The sequence below is a fragment of the Hyla sarda genome, chromosome 7 (genome assembly GCF_029499605.1).
Source record: "Hyla sarda isolate aHylSar1 chromosome 7, aHylSar1.hap1, whole genome shotgun sequence".
NCBI lineage: Eukaryota > Metazoa > Chordata > Amphibia > Anura > Hylidae > Hyla > Hyla sarda.
The window spans coordinates 15,923,400-15,946,931 of record NC_079195.1 but is presented as its reverse complement, the minus strand read 5'-3'; the positions used below and the strand labels follow the sequence as shown (position 1 = coordinate 15,946,931).

The 23,532-nt window shown below is 44.1% G+C and overlaps 1 protein-coding gene across 2 annotated transcripts in view; it reads right to left on the bottom strand.

Moving 5' to 3' along the window:
* Positions 1-373: 373 nt before the first annotated feature.
* Positions 374-23,532, bottom strand: part of GPAM (glycerol-3-phosphate acyltransferase, mitochondrial) — a 77,858-nt gene continuing 54,699 nt past the window's right edge. The window contains exons 16-21 of one of the 2 annotated variants that reach the window (XR_008846159.1): positions 22,377-22,454; positions 21,275-21,412; positions 10,647-10,836; positions 7,801-7,859; positions 1,650-3,103; positions 374-1,511 (exon numbers count right to left, since the gene is read on the bottom strand). Coding sequence is in view for 1 of the 2 variants with exons in the window: in XM_056529646.1 (XP_056385621.1) it covers positions 2,987-3,103; positions 7,801-7,859; positions 10,647-10,836; positions 21,275-21,412; positions 22,377-22,454 (582 nt within the window). In the remaining variant the exon portion in view is untranslated. Of the gene's footprint in view, positions 1,512-1,636; positions 3,104-7,800; positions 7,860-10,646; positions 10,837-21,274; positions 21,413-22,376; positions 22,455-23,532 lie in introns of those variants that run through there. The other variant, XM_056529646.1, reaches the window with a different exon arrangement.

Sequence of the window (23,532 nt, the reverse complement as noted above, 5' to 3'; positions counted from 1 at the left end):
CTTACCAACTTTTATTTCATTACCTCAGAAGGTCTTACTTACGCAACATCCTGTCTTATCCTCCAGTCACATCCAAAGCTGCACCAATGCATACCCGTAGATCTTGCAGATCGATACATACACGTGAGATCAGTGTTTCCCAGCCAGTGTGCAGCAGATTACAGCACATTAGGTCATGCTAGGTGAGGTGCAAAGTCTGAGTACAGCTTGAAATGTGAGTGGAGGATAAGAGAAGTAAAGTACCTGCAGTGATACGTCTGGCATTTAGGACTGATCGTCTATAAAAGACATTTTGATACAGGATTTTAGACAAATTGTCAGCTAGGAACTAAATAGAGTCTAAATAGACTCAACATTTGACATCTGCAGCCCCTCCCCCCTGACTCCTGTCCCCCCCTCCCACTGCTGAAGGTTAAAGCTTTTATGGCAACAAAAGTGTTACTCAAACCCTGAGGGGGAGATCGCAGGCAGACTTCCTCTGGTGAGAGGGGACAAAACAGCCTGGAAGAAGAGGAGCCCGTAAGCAGGGGACAAGAGGGCGCCCCTAAGGAGGGAAAGAGGCGGAGCCTGTAAAGGGGAAAGAGGCGGAGCCCGTAAAGGGGAAAAGAGGCAGAGCCCGTAAGGAGAGGGGACAAGAGGACGCCCGTAAGGAGTGCAGAAAAGGAGCTCATAGGGAAGAGGAGGAGCCCATAAGGAGTAAAGGAGGAGCCCATAGGGAGGAAAGAGGAGGAGCCCATAAGGGAGGGAAGAGGAGCAGTCTGGAAGGAAGGGAGTGGGGGTAGAGGAGCCTAGAGAAGTGGGGGTAGGTTGGGGCAGAATGCCTGGAAGAGGGGGTGGGGAAGAGGAGCCTACAAGGCGTGGGGCAGAATAGCCTGGAAAGATGAGAATGGGACAGGGACGCTGGCACGAAGAGAGGGGAGCCTGAAATGAGGGGACAAGAGGAGCCTGAAAGGAAGGAGGAGCAGAAGCCTAGAGGAAGGTAACAGAAGAACAGAAGAATGCTTGGCTGAGCTGAGTGTTAATATGTGTAGGGGATGAAAAGATGTAAAAGAAAAAATATATATGTGGGGGGGGGGGATGTTATGAGTAGAGATATCCATCAGCTGAAATGGACCTTAATGGGTAAATCAAGGGGCAAAAACCCATAATATCCCCCCGAAAGTTTGCTCATGTAACCTTGTTGTAACACATTGACGGAATTATAGTAACTTTTCTGATCTAATGTTATCACAGCAAATTCGGAAAAGAGTAAAACTAATTTAAAAAAATTAAGAATATTAACATTTTTTGCCCTGCGGGTGCCCTGTAGCCAGGCAGGGGGTTCTATAAGGACTTTATTATAGTCCTACCTGCCCCACATCAGACACTAAATAAATTAATAAGATTAAGATAACCTGCCCCTCCCTATCTACATATAATACCGCTATTGTTGCTGCCCAAAAACCTAAAATATTACACAGAGGTGGACTTGATCATTTGGGCACTGACTGAAGATCTAGAGCAGTGGTCTCCTTACTGTGAACCTCCAGATGTTGCAAAACTACAACTCCCAGCATGTCCGGACAGCCAACGGCTGTCCGGACATGCTGGGAGTTGTAGTTTTGCAACATCTGGAGGTCCACAGTGAGGAGACCACTGATCTGCGTCACTGACTAAAAACCCAATTCCTAACTAAATTTAGGAAAATTAAGAAATTCTCATGTGCAATAAAGCAAAAAAAAAAAAAAATGTTTACATTGGCTAAAACTAAAAAAAAATAAAAACAAAAGCAAAATTATCCTTCTCGTACTTTACAAGACAAACGGCAACGAACCTGAAACGGGCAAAACAACGCGAGTTCTGCCAATAAATTTGTGCATCTGTACCCGATCCCAAAATACAGAATTTTGTTCAGACAAAGGGCCTATAAACCTATACGTCCATGGGCAACGCTGGAATGTCGCTCTTTCCGCCGCCATCTCCTGCGCTACCGTTTTTTTTAAATTCAGGTCATTTAGGATTTTCCAAAATCGACTACAATCAGGCAAAATTCGTTAACATCTAAAAAGCTATTTTGGTGCATTCTAGAACGCAAGTCGTTCCAGGACACGGAGGCCATCAGGCGCGCGTTGCGTCGCGACGTAACAACTAGATGGCGATATCATTTGTGTTAGACCATTATATTCGGTAGGGCTACAAATTTCTAAATTTGAAACCTAAAATACTTTTGTTTAACTTTGAACATTACATTTTTTGTTTTTCTTATTTTCAATAAATCCCCCACCCCCAAATACGAAATAATATAAACTCAAAACTTTGCATGCAATTTCTAACCATTCCCTCTATGAAGGGGAAAAAAAAGATATTGCATTCAATTTATTTGCAAAAATTTCCAACTTTTTTGGAATTAATTTAAAGATTTTGTTGTCGGAGCCAATGCCAAGCAGCTGTGTACTACGCTGTTAGTATTTCATAAATTGGACCTAAATTTCATCACTAAATTCTATAAGGTTGCTACAAACAAAACTAAACATCTGCAAAATGAAGGAATACAATTTTCAAGAAGTTCGCACAAACTAAATCGGAACGCAGAATTTCAAACCTTACATTCACCCTGCCGGGATCTGCAGCAGGGGATAAAGGCGCTTGTACCATAGCAATTATAGTAGTGGTATAAGAAGGGGGTGGGGGGAATTTGTGAAAAAAATAAAAATAAAAAAAAAATTGAAATTGTAAGATTTCCTATCTGGTGTGCGTCAGGCAGCATTTCCATAAATAGTCAATATCTAAAATTAGTTTCTCGAGCCTTTAGGTCACTAGTTGTAATACAGATTTGGAAAAAAATCTGCGCAACTGGTCCCAGTTGATTGGGTGCTGGAAGATCACGGATTCTTTGTTGCAGGCACTTGTCTGTTGAGGTGTAATGTCCAGAGTTGGCGCCGGGCCTGTGTGTAGTGTAACCAGAGCGAGCTGTGCCGCCTTGTGATGTCATTGGCCCTCGTGAGGTCTATAAGACCATAAAAGCAACTACAAAGTCCAGCAGTTTGTGCCGATTACTCTGAGGTAAGAAAGTGCTGCTCAAGTCCAAGAGGTTATTCCGATTCTCTTTGTGAACTTGAAAGACCTGGAAAAGAAAGAACAGAAATGTGTTTACAGTGCGGATATAAGTTAATCAACCAGGGTGACTCAAGCTGTTGAAACACTAAAATTCCCAGCATGCCCGGACAGCCGTTGGCTGTCCGGGCATGCTGGGAGTTGTAGTTTTGAAACAGCTGGAAAATCCCTGGTTGGGGAAACACTGCTCTCGATAGTCTATGACTCAATATTCCTCTCATGTGCTTTCCTTCCTATCTGAAGCTTGCGTGATCTGCCCTACCTGAAAACTTGGATGCTTTCCCATCTCTCCGCACTCTTAAAATACCGTATTTATCCTTCTCATCCTCTTTGCTGCTATATTTAACACTGAAAGAAGGCAGAAGGAGACCAGAGAGCAGATGCAGCCAGGAACAATGTGCTATAAGATCTGTGTCAGAAGCAGCAGCACAGCCAGCTATGTAAATTGGGTTTATACAGACTCTACAACAGCAAAATTACTACATATTTTTTTTTAATGAAGATTTAGTAATTTGCTTAATTTTGCATTTAGGAAGCAAATGAATAGTAATAAAATGTTGGGAGTTGTAGTTTTGCAACAGCTGGTGGAGGCACCCTGGTAGGAAAATACTGCCCTGGAGTTGGGACCGGAAAGATGGTGTCCATTCTCAAGCCCCACTTTATCAAGGAGTAACCGGGAACCGGACACTATGACTATCAGGGAGTGTTGGACAAATCTATTCACTTACATAGACAACCTGTGGTAATACCATTAAGCTCTTCACTGATCTAAACCATGAACGTATGCACCATCCTAGACCACCAGGGGTGTTCAACTATTCACTTTTAATACTGCTCTAGACCAAAGGTATAACAATTGTCTTCTTGACCACCAGGGGTTTATTAACCATCAACCCCTTCACTGCCCTAAACCACCAAAGGATTCACTTTTAACCTCCTAACCACTCTAGACCACCAGGGGTTACACAAATTACCTCTTCAATTCCCTAGCCTAGACCTTCAAAGATGTAAACATTATCCTCCTAACTTCTCTAAATTACCAGGGTTTAACAAATAACTTCTTCAATTTCTTAGACCACCAAGACTTAACTAATAATCTCTGCACTACCCTAGAACACCAGGGGTTTTACCATTGCTCTCACTATGGACACCAGGGGTTTAAAAGGGGTATTCCAGGCAAAAACTTATTTTTGTATATATCAACTGGCTCCGGAAAGTTAAACAGATTTGTAAATTACTTCCATTAAAAAATCTTAATCCTTCCAATAGTTATTAGCTTCTGAAGTTTTCTGTCTAACTGCTCAATGATGATGTCACGTCCCGGGAGCTGTGCCTGATGGGAGAATATCCCTTGCATGATGGGAGAATATCCCCATAGGAGCTGGACAGCTCCCGGGACGTGAGTCATCATTGAGCAGTTAGACAGAAAACGGCAACTCAACTTCAGAAGCTAATAACTATTGGAAGGATTAAGATTTTTTGTTAGAAGTAATTTACAAATCTGTTTAATTTTCCGGAACCAGTTGATATATGAAAAAAAGTTTTGGCCTGGAATACCCCTTTAACCATTAACCTCTTCACCAACTTAGACCAGCAGGGGTTTTTAACCATTAAAGGAGTACTCTGCCGCACACATCTTATCCCCTATCCAAAGGATAGGGGATAAGATGTTAGATAGCATGGGTCCTGCTGCTGGGGACCCCCATGATCTCCAGGCCAGCACCCTTGTCATTCATGTCATGGAGCGAACTCCGCTCCGTGCCCCTGACTAGCGATGCAGGCCGCCACGCCCCTTCAAGTCTATGGGAGGAGACGTGAAGGTTCTGTAGTAGCAATCACACCCCCTCCCATAGACATGAATGGAGGCGGTGTGGCATGACGTGCCGAACGTGGAAGCTGCAAGCTTCTGTGTTCCGGATGACGCAGCTACCGGCCTGGAGATCGCGGGGGTCCCCAGCGGCAGAACCCCCGCGATCTAACATCTTACTCCCTATCCTTTGGATAGGAGATAAGATGTGCGCGACGGAGTACCCCTTTAACCTCTCCACCAACTTAGATCAGCAGGGGTTTATAAATCCTTAATCTCTTCACCACCCTAGTCCACCAGGGATTTAACCATAAAACCTTCTTACTGCTCTAGCCCACCAAGTGCATAACCATCTTCTTGACCACCAGGGTGTGTGTGTGTTTTTTTTTTTTAAACTATTAACCCCTTCACAGCCTTATACCACCAAAGGATTAACCATTAACCTCCTAACCACTTTAGACCACCAGGGGTTTTACAAATAACCTCTTCAATTCCCTAGACCAGGGGTCTTCAACCTGCGGACCTCCAGATGTTGCAAAACTACAACTCCCAGCATGCCCGGACAGCCGTTGGCTGTCCGGGCATGCTGGGAGTTGTAGTTTTGCAACATCTGGAGGTCCGCAGGTTGGAGACCACTGCCCTAGACCATCAACAGTTTAACCATTATCCATCACCACACTACCCCAACCCCTGGTTTAACCTTTAACCTCTTCACTGCCTTAAATAACCAAAGGTTAAACCGTTAATCTCTTCACCATTTTTGATCTCCAGAGACATCACCCATTAAATCACTTCTACCCGAGACCACCAGGTACTGTATGCTGTATATTATTCTGGCATTATGTGACAGTATAATGCGGTTTATTTTGTAGTATAGGTAAACACTGTGAGGCGGTAGTATGTGGACGCCAATCCATTCGGAATAATATTTCTCTAAACTTTACTTAAAAATACATGACTAAGACGTGACCTTTAACCTACGTCGCTCCAAATGCCCATACATGGGTTTCCATAACAGACATCTCAACTACACTATGGCCACCATACAGTGTAATAGCAAAAATATATATAAAAAATAAATTAAAGTGAGCAGTAAGAGAAAGGCTATCCATAGACGGATCGGCCATGTTTCTAATCTCACTATGACTGCGGCTTTTATCTGCGGCTCAGATACGTCACCTTATGTTTTATTCCTGATCCTTCTGCCCCCTTCCCATATGTGACGGCTATCTGTCTGGCTGACCCCCGGGGCCCTCACATATCCGCACGGCAGGTTTTAAAAGCACGTGGGCTTCTTTCATTCTATCATTAGATAAAAACAGAAGAAGCGGAAAAATCCTGAGCACATCCTGGGAGCAGCAATGTTCAAAGGAATCGGGCCCGCGGCGGGTGAAGTGACCGCGCTGCAGGTGAAGGAATGAAGGGGAGAGAGACGGAAAGGAGCTGGGAGGGATGAGCCATGTACAGAGAAAAAAAAAATAAAAGATGTAAAATGAAATAAAAAAATAAATAAAATAAAAAACAAGAAAAAAAAGTCTACTGAAAAAGGAAAAGGCTGAATACATTATAGAAAAAAGAAAGAAAGGAATGTAAAATTAGAAAAATAATAAAGCTAAATGCATTCTAGAAATAAAGAACAAAATGTAAATAAAATAAACTAAATCTAAAAATAAAATTGAAAATTAAAAGAAAAACAAAAATGATAGAAAACAATAAGAAAAAAAATAAGAAAAAATGTAAAATGAAATAAAAGAAATAGCCAAAAAGAAAAAAAAAAAAAAAAAGAATGACAATTGGAAAAAGAAAAAAAAAAAGTGTAATTACAGAAATAAAGAACAAAATGTTAAGAAAAAAAAGTAAATGTAAAAAAAAAAACTATAAAAAAAACGATAGAAATAAAAGAAAAAAAATGTAAAGAAAAAAGCTAAATAAAGAATGAAAAAAAGACAAAAATAAATAAATAAAACATATAGCTTTTTGTTGGAGTTGCGCCAAACTGCATAAGTCACTGTAAATCGCACATCATTCTTTTGCACTATTGCAATAGAGCAGAGTTTCCCACACGCTGTTGCAAAACTACAATTCCCAGCCGTTGGCTGTCCGGGCATGCTGGGAGTTGTAGTTTTGCAACAGCTGAAGGCAAGCTGGTTGGGAAACACTGCAATAGAAGGTGGTATGTATTTGTGGAGTTACACAGGAAATTATCTATGTACAAAAAATGTTTATTATTATTATATTATCTTTATCAATCTTCAGTTTGTTCCCCATAGGATCTTTAAAGGGGTACTCCACCCCTAGACATCTTATCCCCTATCCTTTGGATAGGGGATAAGATGTCTAGGGGTGGAGTACCCCTTTAAAAATCACAATTAATACTGTGCTAATGTAATTTAATGCAATATTGTAATTATGCAATTTATATATATATATATACATATATATATACATATATATACATATATATATACATATACATATATATATATATATATATATATATATATATATATATATACATATACATATACATATACATATACATATATATACATATATATATATATATATATATATAAATTTAACCCCCCCCCCCCCCCAAAAAAAAAAAAAAATGACTTCCTGATAATTGCTTACAATTTTCAAGTTGCAAAATACTAAAAAAGAAACAGTTGTGCAAAAAAATATAAAAAAAAAAAAATAAGAAAAAAAAGAAGAGAAGAATTCTATAATCAATTATTCTCCTTTAGCTCAGGACAGCCCCCGGGGATTTGGCGCTGCCCTTCAGGTCACTATCAGACGGCGGCCGCCGCCACTAAATGGAACGATCCCCGTAATAACTCTACATGAGAGAACTGACATTTACAGAAGAGCAGGAAGAAAAGTCACACGGAAACACTCACCCCGAGATCCACAAAGGTCTTCACCGCATTTCTGGCGAGGCAAAACGTGGCACTTTCAGCTAAAGGGAGAAAAATGACAGAAAAAAATTGAATATTTTCAATCCGCGTATCAGGCATTCTACGAAAACATTAACCCCTATGTGAACAGAACCAAACATGGAAGAAGAGGATTACTAAACTGACTGAATCACAAAAGGTAAAAAAAAAAAATCCATCATAAAAATATGTAGAGGGGACACATCATAAAATTATAAGGAGGGGGCACGCTCGGACGGATGGGGCGCACCTGCTCACCCTATCAGGAGGGATGGGGCACACCTGCTCACCCTATCAGGAGGGATGGGGCGCACCTGCTCACCCTATCAGGAGGGATGGAGCACACTCGCTACCTCTATCTGGAAAGAAGGGGCATGCTCAAACCTCACTGTTAGAAGGGATGGAGCATGCTTGCTCACCTTTATCACGGAGGATAGGGCACGCTCGCTCCCCTCTATCAGGAGGGACGGAGAACGCTCACTCACCTCTATAAAGGAGGGATGGGGCACGCTCGCTCCCCTCTATAAAGGAGGGACGGGGCACGCTCGCTCCCCTCTATCAGGAGGGACGGAGAACGCTCGCTCACCTTAATCAGAAGGGATGGGGCACGCTCGCTCACCTCTATCAGAAGGGATGGGGCACGCTCGCTCACCTCTATCAGAAGGGATGGGGCACGCTCGCTCACCGCTATCAGAAGGGATGGGGTACGCTCGCTCACCTCTATCAGAAGGGATGAGGCACGCTCGCTCACCTCTATCAGAAGGGATTGGGCATGCTCGTTCCCTACTATGAGGAGGGATGGGGTGCACTTGCTCACCTCTATATGTAGGTATGAGGCACACTCGCTTACTTCTATCTGAAGGGATGTGGCACGCTCACTCACCTCTATCAGAAGGAATGGACACGCTCGCTCACCTCTATAAAGGAGGAATGGGGCACAATCCCTCATCTTTATCAGGAGGGATGGGGCACACTCGCTCACCTCTATAAAGGAGGGATGGGGCACACTCGCTCACCTCTATAAAGGAGGGATGGGGCACACTCGCTCACCTCTATAAAGGAGGGATGGGGCACGCTCGCTCACCTCTATCAGGAGGGATGGGGTACGCTCGCTCACCTCTATAAAGGAGGGATGGGGCACGCTCGCTCACCTCTATCAGGAGGGATGGGGTACGCTCGCTCACCTCTATAAAGGAGGGATGGGGCACGCTCGCTCACCTCTATAAAGGAGGGATAGGGCACGCTCGCTCGCCTCTATAAAGGAGGGATAGGGCACGCTCGCTCACCTCTATAGGAGGGATGGGGCACACTCGCTCACCTCTATCAGGAGGGATGGGGTACGCTCGTTCCCCACTATGAGGAGGGATGGGGTGCACTTGCTCACCTCTATATGTAGGGATGAGGCACACTCGCTTACTTCTATCTGGAGGGATAAGTCACGCTCACTCACCTCTATCAGAAGAGATGAGGCACGTTCGCTCACCTCTATCAGGAGTGATGGAACACACTTGCTCACCTCTATCAGAAGGGATGAGGCACGCTCGCTCACCTCTATCAGAAGAGATGAGGCACATTCATCCAGCTCATAATACAACAGGAGGGATTTGGACACTCGAGCAAATTTTAGGGACTGGCCCCACTGACTTCAATGGCAGACAAAATTTAAAAAAAAATTCCAACTATTCTAAAACCGCAACTATCTATAAAAAACTTGAGGCAGTAAGATGGGGATGTGGGTTTAACCCAATGCTGTGTGATACATTAGGAGACCAATGTCTAACACAGACTAAGACAATGGGGCACAGATGATGACCCCCCAAGTGCCTTCTATAAATAAAATCCTGAGGGGACTGAGGAGTCACAAAACTAGAGGTGTAAGGATAAGGGAGAGATACGGTGAAGAAGACAGGAGAAGAAGCCCGTCTGTCTTCACAGACTATATTGTAAATTAGAAACAGCTCCAACATTGCCCTCCAGTGTTCTTCTCTGGTACTGCAGCCAAAAAGATCCAGCTATGGAAATAATAACCTACCACCCAAATAAACCATAAAACACAGATTAGGTGAAGGGGTTACTGACAACCCCTGGAGGCATATTTTGGAAACACTTTGTCATATCTTTTAATTTACCACCTAAAAGTAAACGGAATCAGAAATCTGCCGCAATGCTGCATTGCATTATGGGTCTATTGTGGGATCGATGCTGAAAGGGGTACTCCACTGCCCTAGTGTTGGAGGGGGTGGTGGGGGTCGTGATGTCACGACCATGCCCCTCATAATGTAACGTCATGTCATACCCCCTCTATGCAAGTCTATGGGAGGGGGCGTGGCAGCCGCCACGCCCCCTCCCATTGACTTGCATAGAGGGGGCGTGGCATCGAGAGGCGTGGCCGTGACGTCACGACCCCACTGCCCGCACCCAGCTTTCTAAACGAACACCTGGTGCAGCACAGAGGTCGTGGGGGGTCCCAGTGGCGGCACCCCCACAATCAGACATCTTTTCCCCTATCCTTTGGGTAGGGGAAAAGATGTATCGGAGCGGAGTACCCCTTTAACACTTCATTTATACATGGCTCCTGACTGCAACCATACAGATTGATTTCTCAGGAGGAAATATGTCCTATACTTCACATCCAGGCCTAGAGCGCCATCTACAGTATGGTCCATTGCACGGCTATTCAGTCAGACAAACAACACTGCAAAAAATATTTACTGTGACAAACATTACTAAACGATTTTTCTTCCGAAATTCATAAGCAGGATGGAGCGTCCAGTCCTCTGCGAAGCCGATATCATGGCCGGGGCACTTACTGTAGACGGCGACTTTCCTCTCGGTCCTGGCGAGGAGGTATTTGTGCAGATTTTGGGTGAACTCCCGTTCTGTGATGGGTCCAGTGAAGTTATGGATAAAGGAAGCTGCCGAGCTGTAAGCTTCCAAGATGGGCCCCAGCAGTCTCTGCAGGAACGTGATGAAGTTGCGATGCTCTTGCGCTGGGCTCACCTACATGATACAAGTCACCAGTTATATTAGTGCAAATAAAAAGGAAGGACTAGGAGATGAGGTGGACATTACTGGAACTTTCTGGGAACCTGCTGTGACTAGTAAAGGGAAGTGAGGACTAGTTGCAGAGGTCTGCTGCGACCAGTAGGGATGTCCCGATACAGACACTGGTATCGGGACCTATACTGGACATTTGCACGAGAACTTGTACTCGTGTAAATGTCCCCGATACCTAATCAGACACTCGATGGCAGGTATCATGGAGGTGTCGAACTATGCAGCGTGGCCAGCAGCTGAGCGCACGTCATAGCCGGGACCTGTGGCTAATGCCGAACATCACCGCGTGATCGTGGCATCTAAAAGTCCTGAAGTTAACTGACAGTTAGCTCAGGGATGCTGATCGGGATCACCGCGGTGTCCCGATCAGCTGTGAGGACGGCCGGAGATCCCTTACCGTGCTCTGTGCCGACCGTCCATGGCAGGCAGTAGTAAAGGAGCGCTGATAACACTGATCAATGCTATGCTATGGCATACCATTGATCAGTGTATGCAATCTACAGATTGCATGTAATAGTGTCCTATGGGGATTAAAAAAAAAGTGGGGGAAAAAATGTGTAAAAATAAATAAATAAATAATAAATGTGAATTAACCCCTTGCCTAATAAAAGTTTGAATACCCCCACCCCCTTTTAAATAAAATAAAATCTTTTTTTTTTAAATATAAAAAGCCCTTCCTCTAATAAAAACTTTAAAACAATAAAATAAAAATAACAAACACACCCCTTTTTCCCATTAAAAAACCCTGTCACATGACATAGAAAAAAGTATCGGTAATTGTTATCGGCAAGTACATAAAAAAAAGTATCGGTACTCGTACTTTGTCTTAAAAAAAAAAATGGTATTGGGACATCCCTAGTGAATAGATATGACTTCTATGCAGGGAGGTTCTGAATAGATGTGGGTGACCGGTCGGTGGTGACTAGTTGCAGAGTAGATGTATTAGCCAGGTATGAGTAGAAGGGGGAGATAGTGGCTAGATGCCGAGGCCTGCTGTGACTAGTAATGGATTGGTGGTGCACAGATGTATGAACCTGCTGTGACTAGTAATGGATTGGTGGTGAACAGATGTAAGAACCTGCTGTGACTAGTAATGGATTGGTGGTGAACAGATGTAAGAACCTGCTGTGACTAGTAATGGATTGGTGGTGAACAGATGTAAGAACCTGCTGTGACTAGTAATGGATTGGTGGTGAACAGATGTAAGAACCTGCTGTGACTAGTAATGGATTGGTGGTGCACAGATGTAAGAACCTGCTGTGACTAGTAATGGATTGGTGGTGCACAGATGTAAGAACCTGCTGTGACTAGTAATGGATTGGTGGTGCACAGATGTAAGAACCTGCTGTGACTAGTAATGGATTGGTGGTGAACAGATGTAAGAACCTGCTGTGACTAGTAATGGATTGGTGGTGAACAGATGTATGAACCTGCTGTGACTAGTAATGGATTGGTGGTGAACAGATGTAAGAACCTGCTGTGACTAGTAATGGATTGGTGGTGCACAGATGTAAGAACCTGCTGTGACTAGTAATGGATAGGTGGTGAACAGATGTAAGAACCTGCTGTGACTAGTAATGGATTGGTGGTGAACAGATGTAAGAACCTGCTGTGACTAGTAATGGATTGGTGGTGAACAGATGTAAGAACCTGCTGTGACTAGTAATGGATTGGTGGTGAACAGATGTAAGAACCTGCTGTGACTAGTAATGGATTGGTGGTGAACAGATGTAAGAACCTGCTGTGACTAGTAATGGATTGGTGGTGAACAGATGTAAGAACCTGCTGTGACTAGTAATGGATTGGTGGTGAACAGATGTAAGAACCTGCTGTGACTAGTAATGGATAGGTGGTGAACAGATGTAAGAACCTGCTGTGACTAGTAATGGATTGGTGGTGCACAGATGTAAGAACCTGCTGTGACTAGTAATGGATTGGTGGTGAACAGATGTAAGAACCTGCTGTGACTAGTAATGGATTGGTGGTGAACAGATGTAAGAACCTGCTGTGACTAGTAATGGATTGGTGGTGAACAGATGTAAGAACCTGCTGTGACTAGTAATGGATTGGTGGTGAACAGATGTAAGAACCTGCTGTGACTAGTAATGGATTGGTGGTGAACAGATGTATGAACCGGCTGTGACTAGTAATGGATTGGTGGTGCACAGATGTAAGAACCGGCTGTGACTAGTAATGGATTGGTGGTGAACAGATGTAAGAACCTGCTGTGACTAGTAATGGATTGGTGGTGACTAGATGTAAGAACCTGCTGTGACTAGTAATGGATTGGTGGTGAACAGATGTAAGAACCGGCTGTGACTAGTAATGGATTGGTGGTGAACAGATGTAAGAACCTGCTGTGACTAGTAATGGATTGGTGGTGACTAGATGTAAGAACCTGCTGTGACTAGTAATGGATTGGTGGTGCACAGATGTAAGAACCTGCTGTGACTAGTAATGGATTGGTGGTGAACAGATGTAAGAACCTGCTGTGACTAGTAATGGATGGTGGTGAACAGATGTAAGAACCTGCTGTGACTAGTAATGGATTGGTGGTGAACAGATGTAAGAACCTGCTGTGACTAGTAATGGATTGGTGGTGCACAGATGTATGAACCTGCTGTGACTAGTAATGGATTGGTGGTGAACAGATGTAAGAACCTGCTGTGACTAGTAATGGATTGGTGGTGCACAGATGTAAGAACCTGCTGTGACTAGTAATGGATTGGTGGTGAACAGATGTAAGAACCTGCTGTGACTAGTAATGGATTGGTGGTGCACAGATGTAAGAACCGGCTGTGACTAGTAATGGATTGGTGGTGAACAGATGTAAGAACCTGCTGTGACTAGTAATGGATTGGTGGTGACTAGATGTAAGAACCTGCTGTGACTAGTAATGGATTGGTGGTGAACAGATGTAAGAACCTGCTGTGACTAGTAATGGATTGGTGGTGCACAGATGTAAGAACCTGCTGTGACTAGTAATGGATTGGTGGTGACTAGATGTATGAACCTGCTGTGACTAGTAATGGATTGGTGGTGAACAGATGTAAGAACCTGCTGTGACTAGTAATGGATTGGTGGTGAACAGATGCAAGAACCTGCTGTGACTAGTAATGGATTGGTGGTGAACAGATGTAAGAACCTGCTGTGACTAGTAATGGATTGGTGGTGAACAGATGTAAGAACCTGCTGTGACTAGTAATGGATTGGTGGTGAACAGATGTAAGAACCTGCTGTGACTAGTAATGGATTGGTGGTGAACAGATGCAAGAACCTGCTGTGACTAGTAATGGATTGGTGGTGAACAGATGTAAGAACCTGCTGTGACTAGTAATGGATTGGTGGTGAACAGATGTAAGAACCTGCTGTGACTAGTAATGGATTGGTGGTGAACAGATGTAAGAACCTGCTGTGACTAGTAATGGATTGGTGGTGAACAGATGTAAGAACCTGCTGTGACTAGTAATGGATTGGTGGTGACTAGATGTAAGAACCTGCTGTGACTAGTAATGGATTGGTGGTGAACAGATGTAAGAACCTGCTGTGACTAGTAATGGATTGGTGGTGACTAGATGTAAGAACCTGCTGTGACTAGTAATGGATTGGTGGTGCACAGATGTAAGAACCTGCTGTGACTAGTAATGGATTGGTGGTGCACAGATGTAAGAACCTGCTGTGACTAGTAATGGATTGGTGGTGCACAGATGTAAGAACCTGCTGTGACTAGTAATGGATTGGTGGTGAACAGATGTAAGAACCTGCTGTGACTAGTAATGGATTGGTGGTGCACAGATGTAAGAACCTGCTGTGACTAGTAATGGATTGGTGGTGAACAGATGTAAGAACCTGCTGTGACTAGTAATGGATTGGTGGTGCACAGATGTAAGAACCGGCTGTGACTAGTAATGGATTGGTGGTGACTAGATGTAAGAACCTGCTGTGACTAGTAATGGATTGGTGGTGAACAGATGTAAGAACCTGCTGTGACTAGTAATGGATTGGTGGTGCACAGATGTAAGAACCTGCTGTGACTAGTAATGGATTGGTGGTGCACAGATGTAAGAACCTGCTGTGACTAGTAATGGATTGGTGGTGCACACATGTAAGAACCTGCTGTGACTAGTAATGGATTGGTGGTGAACAGATGTAAGAACCTGCTGTGACTAGTAATGGATTGGTGGTGAACAGATGAAAGAACCTGCTGTGACTAGTAATGGATTGGTGGTGCACAGATGTATGAACCTGCTGTGACTAGTAATGGATTGGTGGTGAACAGATGTAAGAACCTGCTGTGACTAGTAATGGATTGGTGGTGAACAGATGTAAGAACCTGCTGTGACTAGTAATGGATTGGTGGTGCACAGATGTAAGAACCTGCTGTGACTAGTAATGGATTGGTGGTGAACAGATGTAAGAACCTGCTGTGACTAGTAATGGATTGGTGATGAACAGATGTAAGAACCTGCTGTGACTAGTAATGGATTGGTGGTGAACAGATGTAAGAACCTGCTGTGACTAGTAATGGATTGGTGGTGAACAGATGTAAGAACCTGCTGTGACTAGTAATGGATTGGTGGTGAACAGATGTAAGAACCTGCTGTGACTAGTAATGGATTGGTGGTGACTAGATGTATGAACCTGCTGTGACTAGTAATGGATTGGTGGTGAACAGATGTAAGAACCTGCTGTGACTAGTAATGGATTGGTGGTGCACAGATGTAAGAACCTGCTGTGACTAGTAATGGATTGGTGGTGAACAGATGTATGAACCTGCTGTGACTAGTAATGGATTGGTGGTGAACAGATGTAAGAACCTGCTGTGACTAGTAATGGATTGGTGGTGAACAGATGTATGAACCTGCTGTGACTAGTAATGGATTGGTGGTGAACAGATGTAAGAACCTGCTGTGACTAGTAATGGATTGGTGGTGCACAGATGTAAGAACCTGCTGTGACTAGTAATGGATTGGTGGTGAACAGATGTAAGAACCTGCTGTGACTAGTAATGGATTGGTGGTGAACAGATGTAAGAACCTGCTGTGACTAGTAATGGATTGGTGGTGCACAGATGTAAGAACCTGCTGTGACTAGTAATGGATTGGTGGTGCACAGATGTAAGAACCTGCTGTGACTAGTAATGGATTGGTGGTGAACAGATGTAAGAACCTGCTGTGACTAGTAGAGATAAGAACTAGGTCCAGGAGCCCTCTGTGAAAAATAGGGGAGGTGGTTAATAGATGTGGGTGACAAGATGCCGAAGCTTGCTGCGACTAGTAGGAGGAGGTGGTGACTGAATGCAGAAGCCTGCTGTGACTAGTTGGAGGTGGTGAGTAGTGTCACAAGTGGTGACTAGTAGTGGATAGGCGGTGATAAGAACCTGCTGTGACTAGTAGTAGATAGGCGGTGATAAGAACCTGCTGTGACTAGTAGTAGATAGGCAGTGATAAGAACCTGCTGTGACTAGTAGTAGATAGGCGGTGATAAGAACCTGCTGTGACTAGTAGTAGATAGGCGGTGATAAGAACATGCTGTGACTAGTAGTAGATAGGCGGTGATAAGAACCTGCTGTGACTAGAAGTAGATAGGCGGTGAACAGATGTAAGAACCTGCTGTGACTAGAAGTAGATAGGCGGTGAACAGATGTAAGAACCTGCTGTGACTAGTATTAGATAGGCTGTGATAAGAACCTGCTGTGACTAGAAGTAGATAGGCGGTGAACAGATGTAAGAACCTGCTGTGACTAGTAGTAGATAGGCTGTGATAAGAACCTGCTGTGACTAGTAGTAGATAGGCGGTGATAAGAACCTGCTGTGACTAGTAGTAGATAGGCGGTGATAACAACCTGCTGTGACTAGTAGTGGATAGGCGGTGAACAGATGTAAGACCCTGCTGTGACTAGTAGTAGATAGGCGGTGATAAGAACCTGCTGTGACTAGTAGTAGATAGGCGGTGATAAGAACCTGCTGTGACTAGTAGTAGATAGGCGGTGAACAGATGTAAGAACCTGCTGTGACTAGTAGTAGATAGGCGGTGAACAGATGTAAGACCCTGCTGTGACTAGTAATAGATAGGCTGTGATAAGAACCTGCTGTGACTAGTAGTAGATAGGCGGTGATAAGAACCTGCTGTGACTAGTAGTAGATAGGCGGTGATAAGAACCTGCTGTGACTAGTAATAGATAGGCGGTGATAAGAACCTGCTGTGACTAGTAATAGATAGGCGGTGATAAGAACCTGCTGTGACTAGTAATAGATAGGCGGTGATAAGAACCTGCTGTGACTAGTAGTAGATAGGCGGTGATAAGAACCTGCTGTGACTAGTAGTAGATAGGCGGTGAACAGATGTAAGACCCTGCTGTGACTAGTAGTAGATAGGCGGTGATAAGAACCTGCTGTGACTAGTAGTGGATAGGCGGTGAACAGATGTAAGACCCTGCTGTGACTAGTAATAGATAGGCGGTGATAAGACCCTGCTGTGACTAGTAGTAGATAGGCGGTGATAAGAACCTGCTATGACTAGTAGTAGATAGGCGGTGATAAGAACCTGCTGTGACTAGTAGATAGGCGGTGATAAGAACCTGCTGTGACTAGTAATAGATAGGCGGTGATAAGAACCTGCTATGACTAGTAGTAGATAGGCGGTGAACAGATGTAAGACCCTGCTGTGACTAGTAGTGGATAGGTGGTGAACAGATGTCAGAACCTGCTGTGACTAGTAGAGGGAAGTGAGAACTAGTTTCAGAAGCCTGCTGTGACCAGTAGGGGAAGGAGGTGAATAGGTGTGGGTGACTAGATGCCAAAGCCTGCTGTGACTAGTAGTGGATAGGTGGTGAACAGATGTAAGAACCTGCTGTGACTAGTAGTAGATAGGCTGTGATAAGAACCTGCTGTGACTAGTAGTAGATAGGCGATGATAACCTGCTGTGCTTAGTAGTGGATAGGCGGTGATAAGAACCTGCTGTGACTAGTAGTAGATAGGCGGTGATAAGAACCTGCTGTGACTAGTAATAGATAGGCGGTGATAAGAACCTGCTGTGACTAGTAGAGGGAAGTGAGAACTAGTTTCAGAAGCCTGCTGTGACCAGTAGGGGAAGGAGGTGAATAGATGTGGGTGACTAGATGCCAAAGCCTGCTGTGACTAGTAGTGGATAGGTGGTGAACAGATGCTTGGTCTAGTAGAGAGTAGTGCGGACTAGTTGCAGAAGCCTTTTGTGACTAGTAGAGGGTAGGATGTGAATAGATGTGGGTGTCTAGTGTGATTACTGGAGATGTGGGGACTAGATGCAGAGGCCTGCTGTGACTAGTAGTGGGAAGGTGGTGAATAGATGCGGGTACCTAGTATGACTAGTGAAGAGGTGGTGACTAGCTGCAGAACACTGCTATAACTAGTAGGGGGAGGTGGAGAGTTAGCCATGCATGAGTAGAAAGGGGAGATGGTGACTGGATGCAGAGGCCTGCTGTGGCTAGTAGTGGATAGACTGATGTGGGAACCTGCTGTGACTAGTAGATGGATGTGAGGACTAGTTGCAGAAGCCGGCTGCGACTAGTAGGGGGAGGTGGTGAATGGATGTAGGTGCCTAATGTGACTTTGGAGATGTGGTACCTGGATGCAGAAGCCTGCTGTGACCAGTAGGGGGAGGCGGTGAATAGATGTGATAGCCTGATGCAGAAGGAGGAGGTAACCTAATGCAGAGCCCGGATGTGACTAGCAGGAGCCTGCTGTGACTAGTGGGGGAGGTGATTACAATATGTGCATGTCTGCTGTGACTAGTGGGGGAGGTGATTACAATATGTGCATGTCTGCTGTGACTAGTGGGGAAGGTGATTACAATATATGCATGTCCGCTGTGACTAGTGGGGAAGGTGATTACAATATATGCATGTCTGCTGTGACTAGTGGGGAAGGTGATTACAATATATGCATGTCTGCTGTGACTAGTGGGGAAGGTGATTACAATATATGCATGTCCGCTGTGACTAGTGGGGAAGGTGATTACAATATATGCATGTCTGCTGTGACTAGTGGGGAAGGTGATTACAATATATGCATGTCTGCTGTGACTAGTGGGGAAGGTGATTACAATATATGCATGTCTGCTGTGACTAGTGGGGGAGGTGATTACAATATGTGCATGTCTGCTGTGACTAGTGGGGGAGGTGATTACAATATGTGCATGTCTGCTGTGACTAGTGGGGGAGGTGATTACAATATGTGCATGTCTGCTGTGACTAGTGGGGGAGGTGATTACAATATGTGCATGTCTGCTGTGACTAGTGGGGGAGGTGATTACAATATGTGCATGTCTGCTGTGACTAGTGGGGGAGGTGATTACAATATGTGCATGTCTGCTGTGACTAGTGGGGGAGGTGATTACAATATGTGCATGTCTGCTGTGACTAGTGGGGGAGGTGATTACAATATGTGCATGTCTGCTGTGACTAGTGGGGGAGGTGATTACAATATGTGCATGTCTGCTGTGACTAGTGGGGGAGGTGATTACAATATGTGCATGTCTGCTGTGACTAGTGGGGGAGGTGATTACAATATGTGCATGTCTGCTGTGACTAGTGGGGGAGGTGATTACAATATGTGCATGTCTGCTGTGACTAGTGGGGGAGGTGATTACAATATGTGCATGTCTGCTGTGACTAGTGGGGGAGGTGATTACAATATGTGCATGTCTGCTGTGACTAGTGGGGGAGGTGATTACAATATGTGCATGTCTGCTGTGACTAGTGGGGGAGGTGATTACAATATGTGCATGTCTGCTGTGACTAGTGGGGGAGGTGATTACAATATGTGCATGTCTGCTGTGACTAGTGGGGGAGGTGATTACAATATGTGCATGTCTGCTGTGACTAGTGGGGGAGGTGATTACAATATGTGCATGTCTGCTGTGACTAGTGGGGGAGGTGATTACAATATGTGCATGTCTGCTGTGACTAGTGGGGGAGGTGATTACAATATGTGCATGTCTGCTGTGACTAGTGGGGGAGGTGATTACAATATGTGCATGTCTGCTGTGACTAGTGGGGGAGGTGATTACAATATGTGCATGTCTGCTGTGACTAGTGGGGGAGGTGATTACAATATGTGCATGTCTGCTGTGACTAGTGGGGGAGGTGATTACAATATGTGCATGTCTGCTGTGACTAGTGGGGGAGGTGATTACAATATGTGCATGTCTGCTGTGACTAGTGGGGGAGGTGATTACAATATGTGCATGTCTGCTGTGACTAGTGGGGGAGGTGATTACAATATGTGCATGTCTGCTGTGACTAGTGGGGGAGGTGATTACAATATATGCATGTCTGCTGTGACTAGTGGGGGAGGTGATTACAATATGTGCATGTCTGCTGTGACTAGTGGGGGAGGTGATTACAATATGTGCATGTCTGCTGTGACTAGTGGGGGAGGTGATTACAATATGTGCATGTCTGCTGTGACTAGTGGGGGAGGTGATTACAATATATGCATGTCTGCTGTGACTAGTGGGGGAGGGGATTACAATATATGCATGTCTGTTGTGACTAGTGGGGGAGGTGATTACAATATGTGCATGTCTGCTGTGACTAGTGGGGGAGGTGATTACAATATGTGCATGTCTGCTGTGACTAGTGGCAGGGACAAGGTGACTAGATGATGTGACTACTTGGGGGAAACCATGTAAATGCCTGTCATGACTACTGGGGAGCAGGGAGGGGGCCCCTAGATGTGCCAATGGTCCATTAGGGGTTCTGAGTGTTATAAGGCTGCATTCACACCACGTTTTTGCAATACAGTTCCCGTATCAGGTTTTTGATGAAAAACGGATTCCTCAAAACCTGACTAAACTGTATCAAAACGTGTCTACAAATTTTAATCCGTATACAGTTTCAAAAATGATGTCGGGTTGCATCAGTTTTTTTTTAAGGAATAAAACATATGTTTTTAACTTTTCATTCCATTATGAATAAAGTTTCACTTGTTTGATTGAGATTCCAAGAAAAAAAATGCGCAAAGTCAAAAACCATATGGTGAAAACCGGATGGAACCGACCGCACATACAGTTCTGTACGGTTCCCATTGACTCCCAGGTTAAAAAATAAATAAATAAAAACGTATACGGTTTTTCACCCGGACCAAAAAACGTAATAGGCTACGGTTTTGGGTACGGGGGGAAAAAAAACTGGCAAAATCGTACAAGACGCAAAACGCCACCGGATGCATCTTTTGGCCTACGGTTTTCAATGGAGAGGCAATGCGTACGGTTTTCAATACGGTTCCAATATGTTTTTCAAATTTAAAAAGTATACGGGAACTGTATTGCAAAAACGTGGTGTGAACGCAGCCTAATAAAGGTGAAGTCTCCATTATGCAGGTCAAATTATTCTTGTACCTTCAGATATCGGTCTCTTTGCTCCTCTCCAAAATCGCTGTCTTCATCCTCCTCCTCGCTCCTCCAGCGCACATGGTCCGCCATCTTGTTGTCCCAAGTGGACTCTGCAAGGTTCGGACTCCCATCCTCCTGATCTTCCTTAAGATTTAAAGAAGTAGAAGTTCAATTAATTCCCGGATATATCACTACTACTTATCATGGGTCCGGTGGCGCCTTATACTCCGGTCACATCCAAAGCTGCGTTCAAACTCCTACCATACGGAATCCAAATGCCACCAGTAGATGAGCGAACTTACAGTAAATTCTATTCGTCACGAACTTCTCGGCTCGGCAGTTGATGACTTTTCCTGCATAAATTAGTTCATCTTTCAGGTGCTCCCGTGGGCTGGAAAAGGTGGATACAGTCCTAGGAGACTCTTTCCTAGGACTGTATCCAGCCCACTGGAGCACCTGAAGGCTGAACTAATTTACGCAGGAAAAGTCATCAACTGCCGAGCCGAGAAGTTCGTGACGAATCGAATTTACTGTAAGTTCGCTCATGTCTAGCCACCATTGTCCAGACGTATTCTTTGTTGTAGTGCATTGTGGGAGATTTATCAAAACCTGTGCAGTGGAAATGTTGCTGAGTTGCCCATAGCAACCAATCAGATCGCTGCTTTCATTTTAGAAAAAGGCCTCTGGAAAATGAAAGTAGCCATCTGATTGGTTGCTATGGGCAACTCGGTAACATTTCCCCTGGATAGGTTTTGATAAATCTCCCACAATGCACTACAACAAAGAATACTCTATAGCAGTGATCTGCAAACTGTGGACCCCCCGATGTTGCAAAACTACAACTCCCAGCATGCCCGGACAGCCGTTGGCTGTCCGGGCACGCTGGGAGTTGTAGTTTTGCAACATCGGGAGGTCCACAGTTTGAAGACCACTGCTCTATACAGATGATAACCCAAAGAGTGAGACAGAGACCAATGAAATCCTGCAACCGTAGAGCCAACAGGAATCCAGCAGAACAGTAAGTGCAGCTCTGGTTGTGACTGGAGCAGAGGACGTGGATCCAAGTTTGGCGCAATAAATAAACGAAGGCACTAGAGGGGATACAAACCTCGGCCACCAAGAGGACCCCGTACGTGATCAGCCGCTGCACCGCCTCGTGGCACACCTGGTAGAACATCTGACAAGGCTGAAAGGAAGAAACATTTATAGGAGCCAGGATATTATACCGCCATATCAAGCTTCTAGAGGAACAAGGATATTATACCGCCATAGAGAACTTCTATAAGAACAAGGATATTATACCGCCATATCAAACTTCTAGAAGAACAAGGATATTATACTGTCATAGTGAACTTCTATAAGAATAAGGATATTTTACTGCCATACCGAACCTCTATAAGAACAAGGATATTATACCGCCATAGAGAACTTCTATAAGAACAAGGATATTATACCACCATATCGATCCTCTGTAAGAACAAGGATATTATACCGCCATAACAAACATCTAAAAAGAACAAGGACATTATACTGTCATACTGAACCTCAAAGAACAAGAATATTATACCGCCATATCTATCCTCTGTAAGAACAAGGATATTATACAGCCAGATCGATCCTCTATAAGAGCCATAACAAATATCAAGAAGAACAAGGATAGTATACTGCCATAGTGAACTTCAATAAGAACAAGGATATTATACCGCCATAACAAACATCTAGAAGAACAAGGATATTATACCACCATACTGAACCTCTTTAACAAGGATATTATACTGTCATACTGAACCTCTATAACAAGGATATTATACTGTCATTCCGAACCTCAAAGGACAAGGATATTATACCGCCACACTGAAGCTTTTTAACAAGGATATTATACCGCCATACTGAACCTCTATAACAAGGATATTATACTGTCATACCGAACCTCAAAGGACAAGGATATTATACCGCCACACTGAAGCTTTTTAACAAGGATATTATACCGCCATACTGAACCTCTATAACAAGGATATTATACTGTCATTCCGAACCTCAAAGGACAAGGATATTATACCGCCACACTGAAGCTTTTTAACAAGGATATTATACCGCCATACTGAACCTCTATAACAAGGATATTATACTGTCATACCGAACCTCAAAGAACAAGGATATTATACAGTCATACTGAACCTCAAAGAACAAGGATATTATATCGCCATAAACATCTAGAAGGAGAAGGATATTATACCGCCATACTGAGCCTCTATAAGAACAAG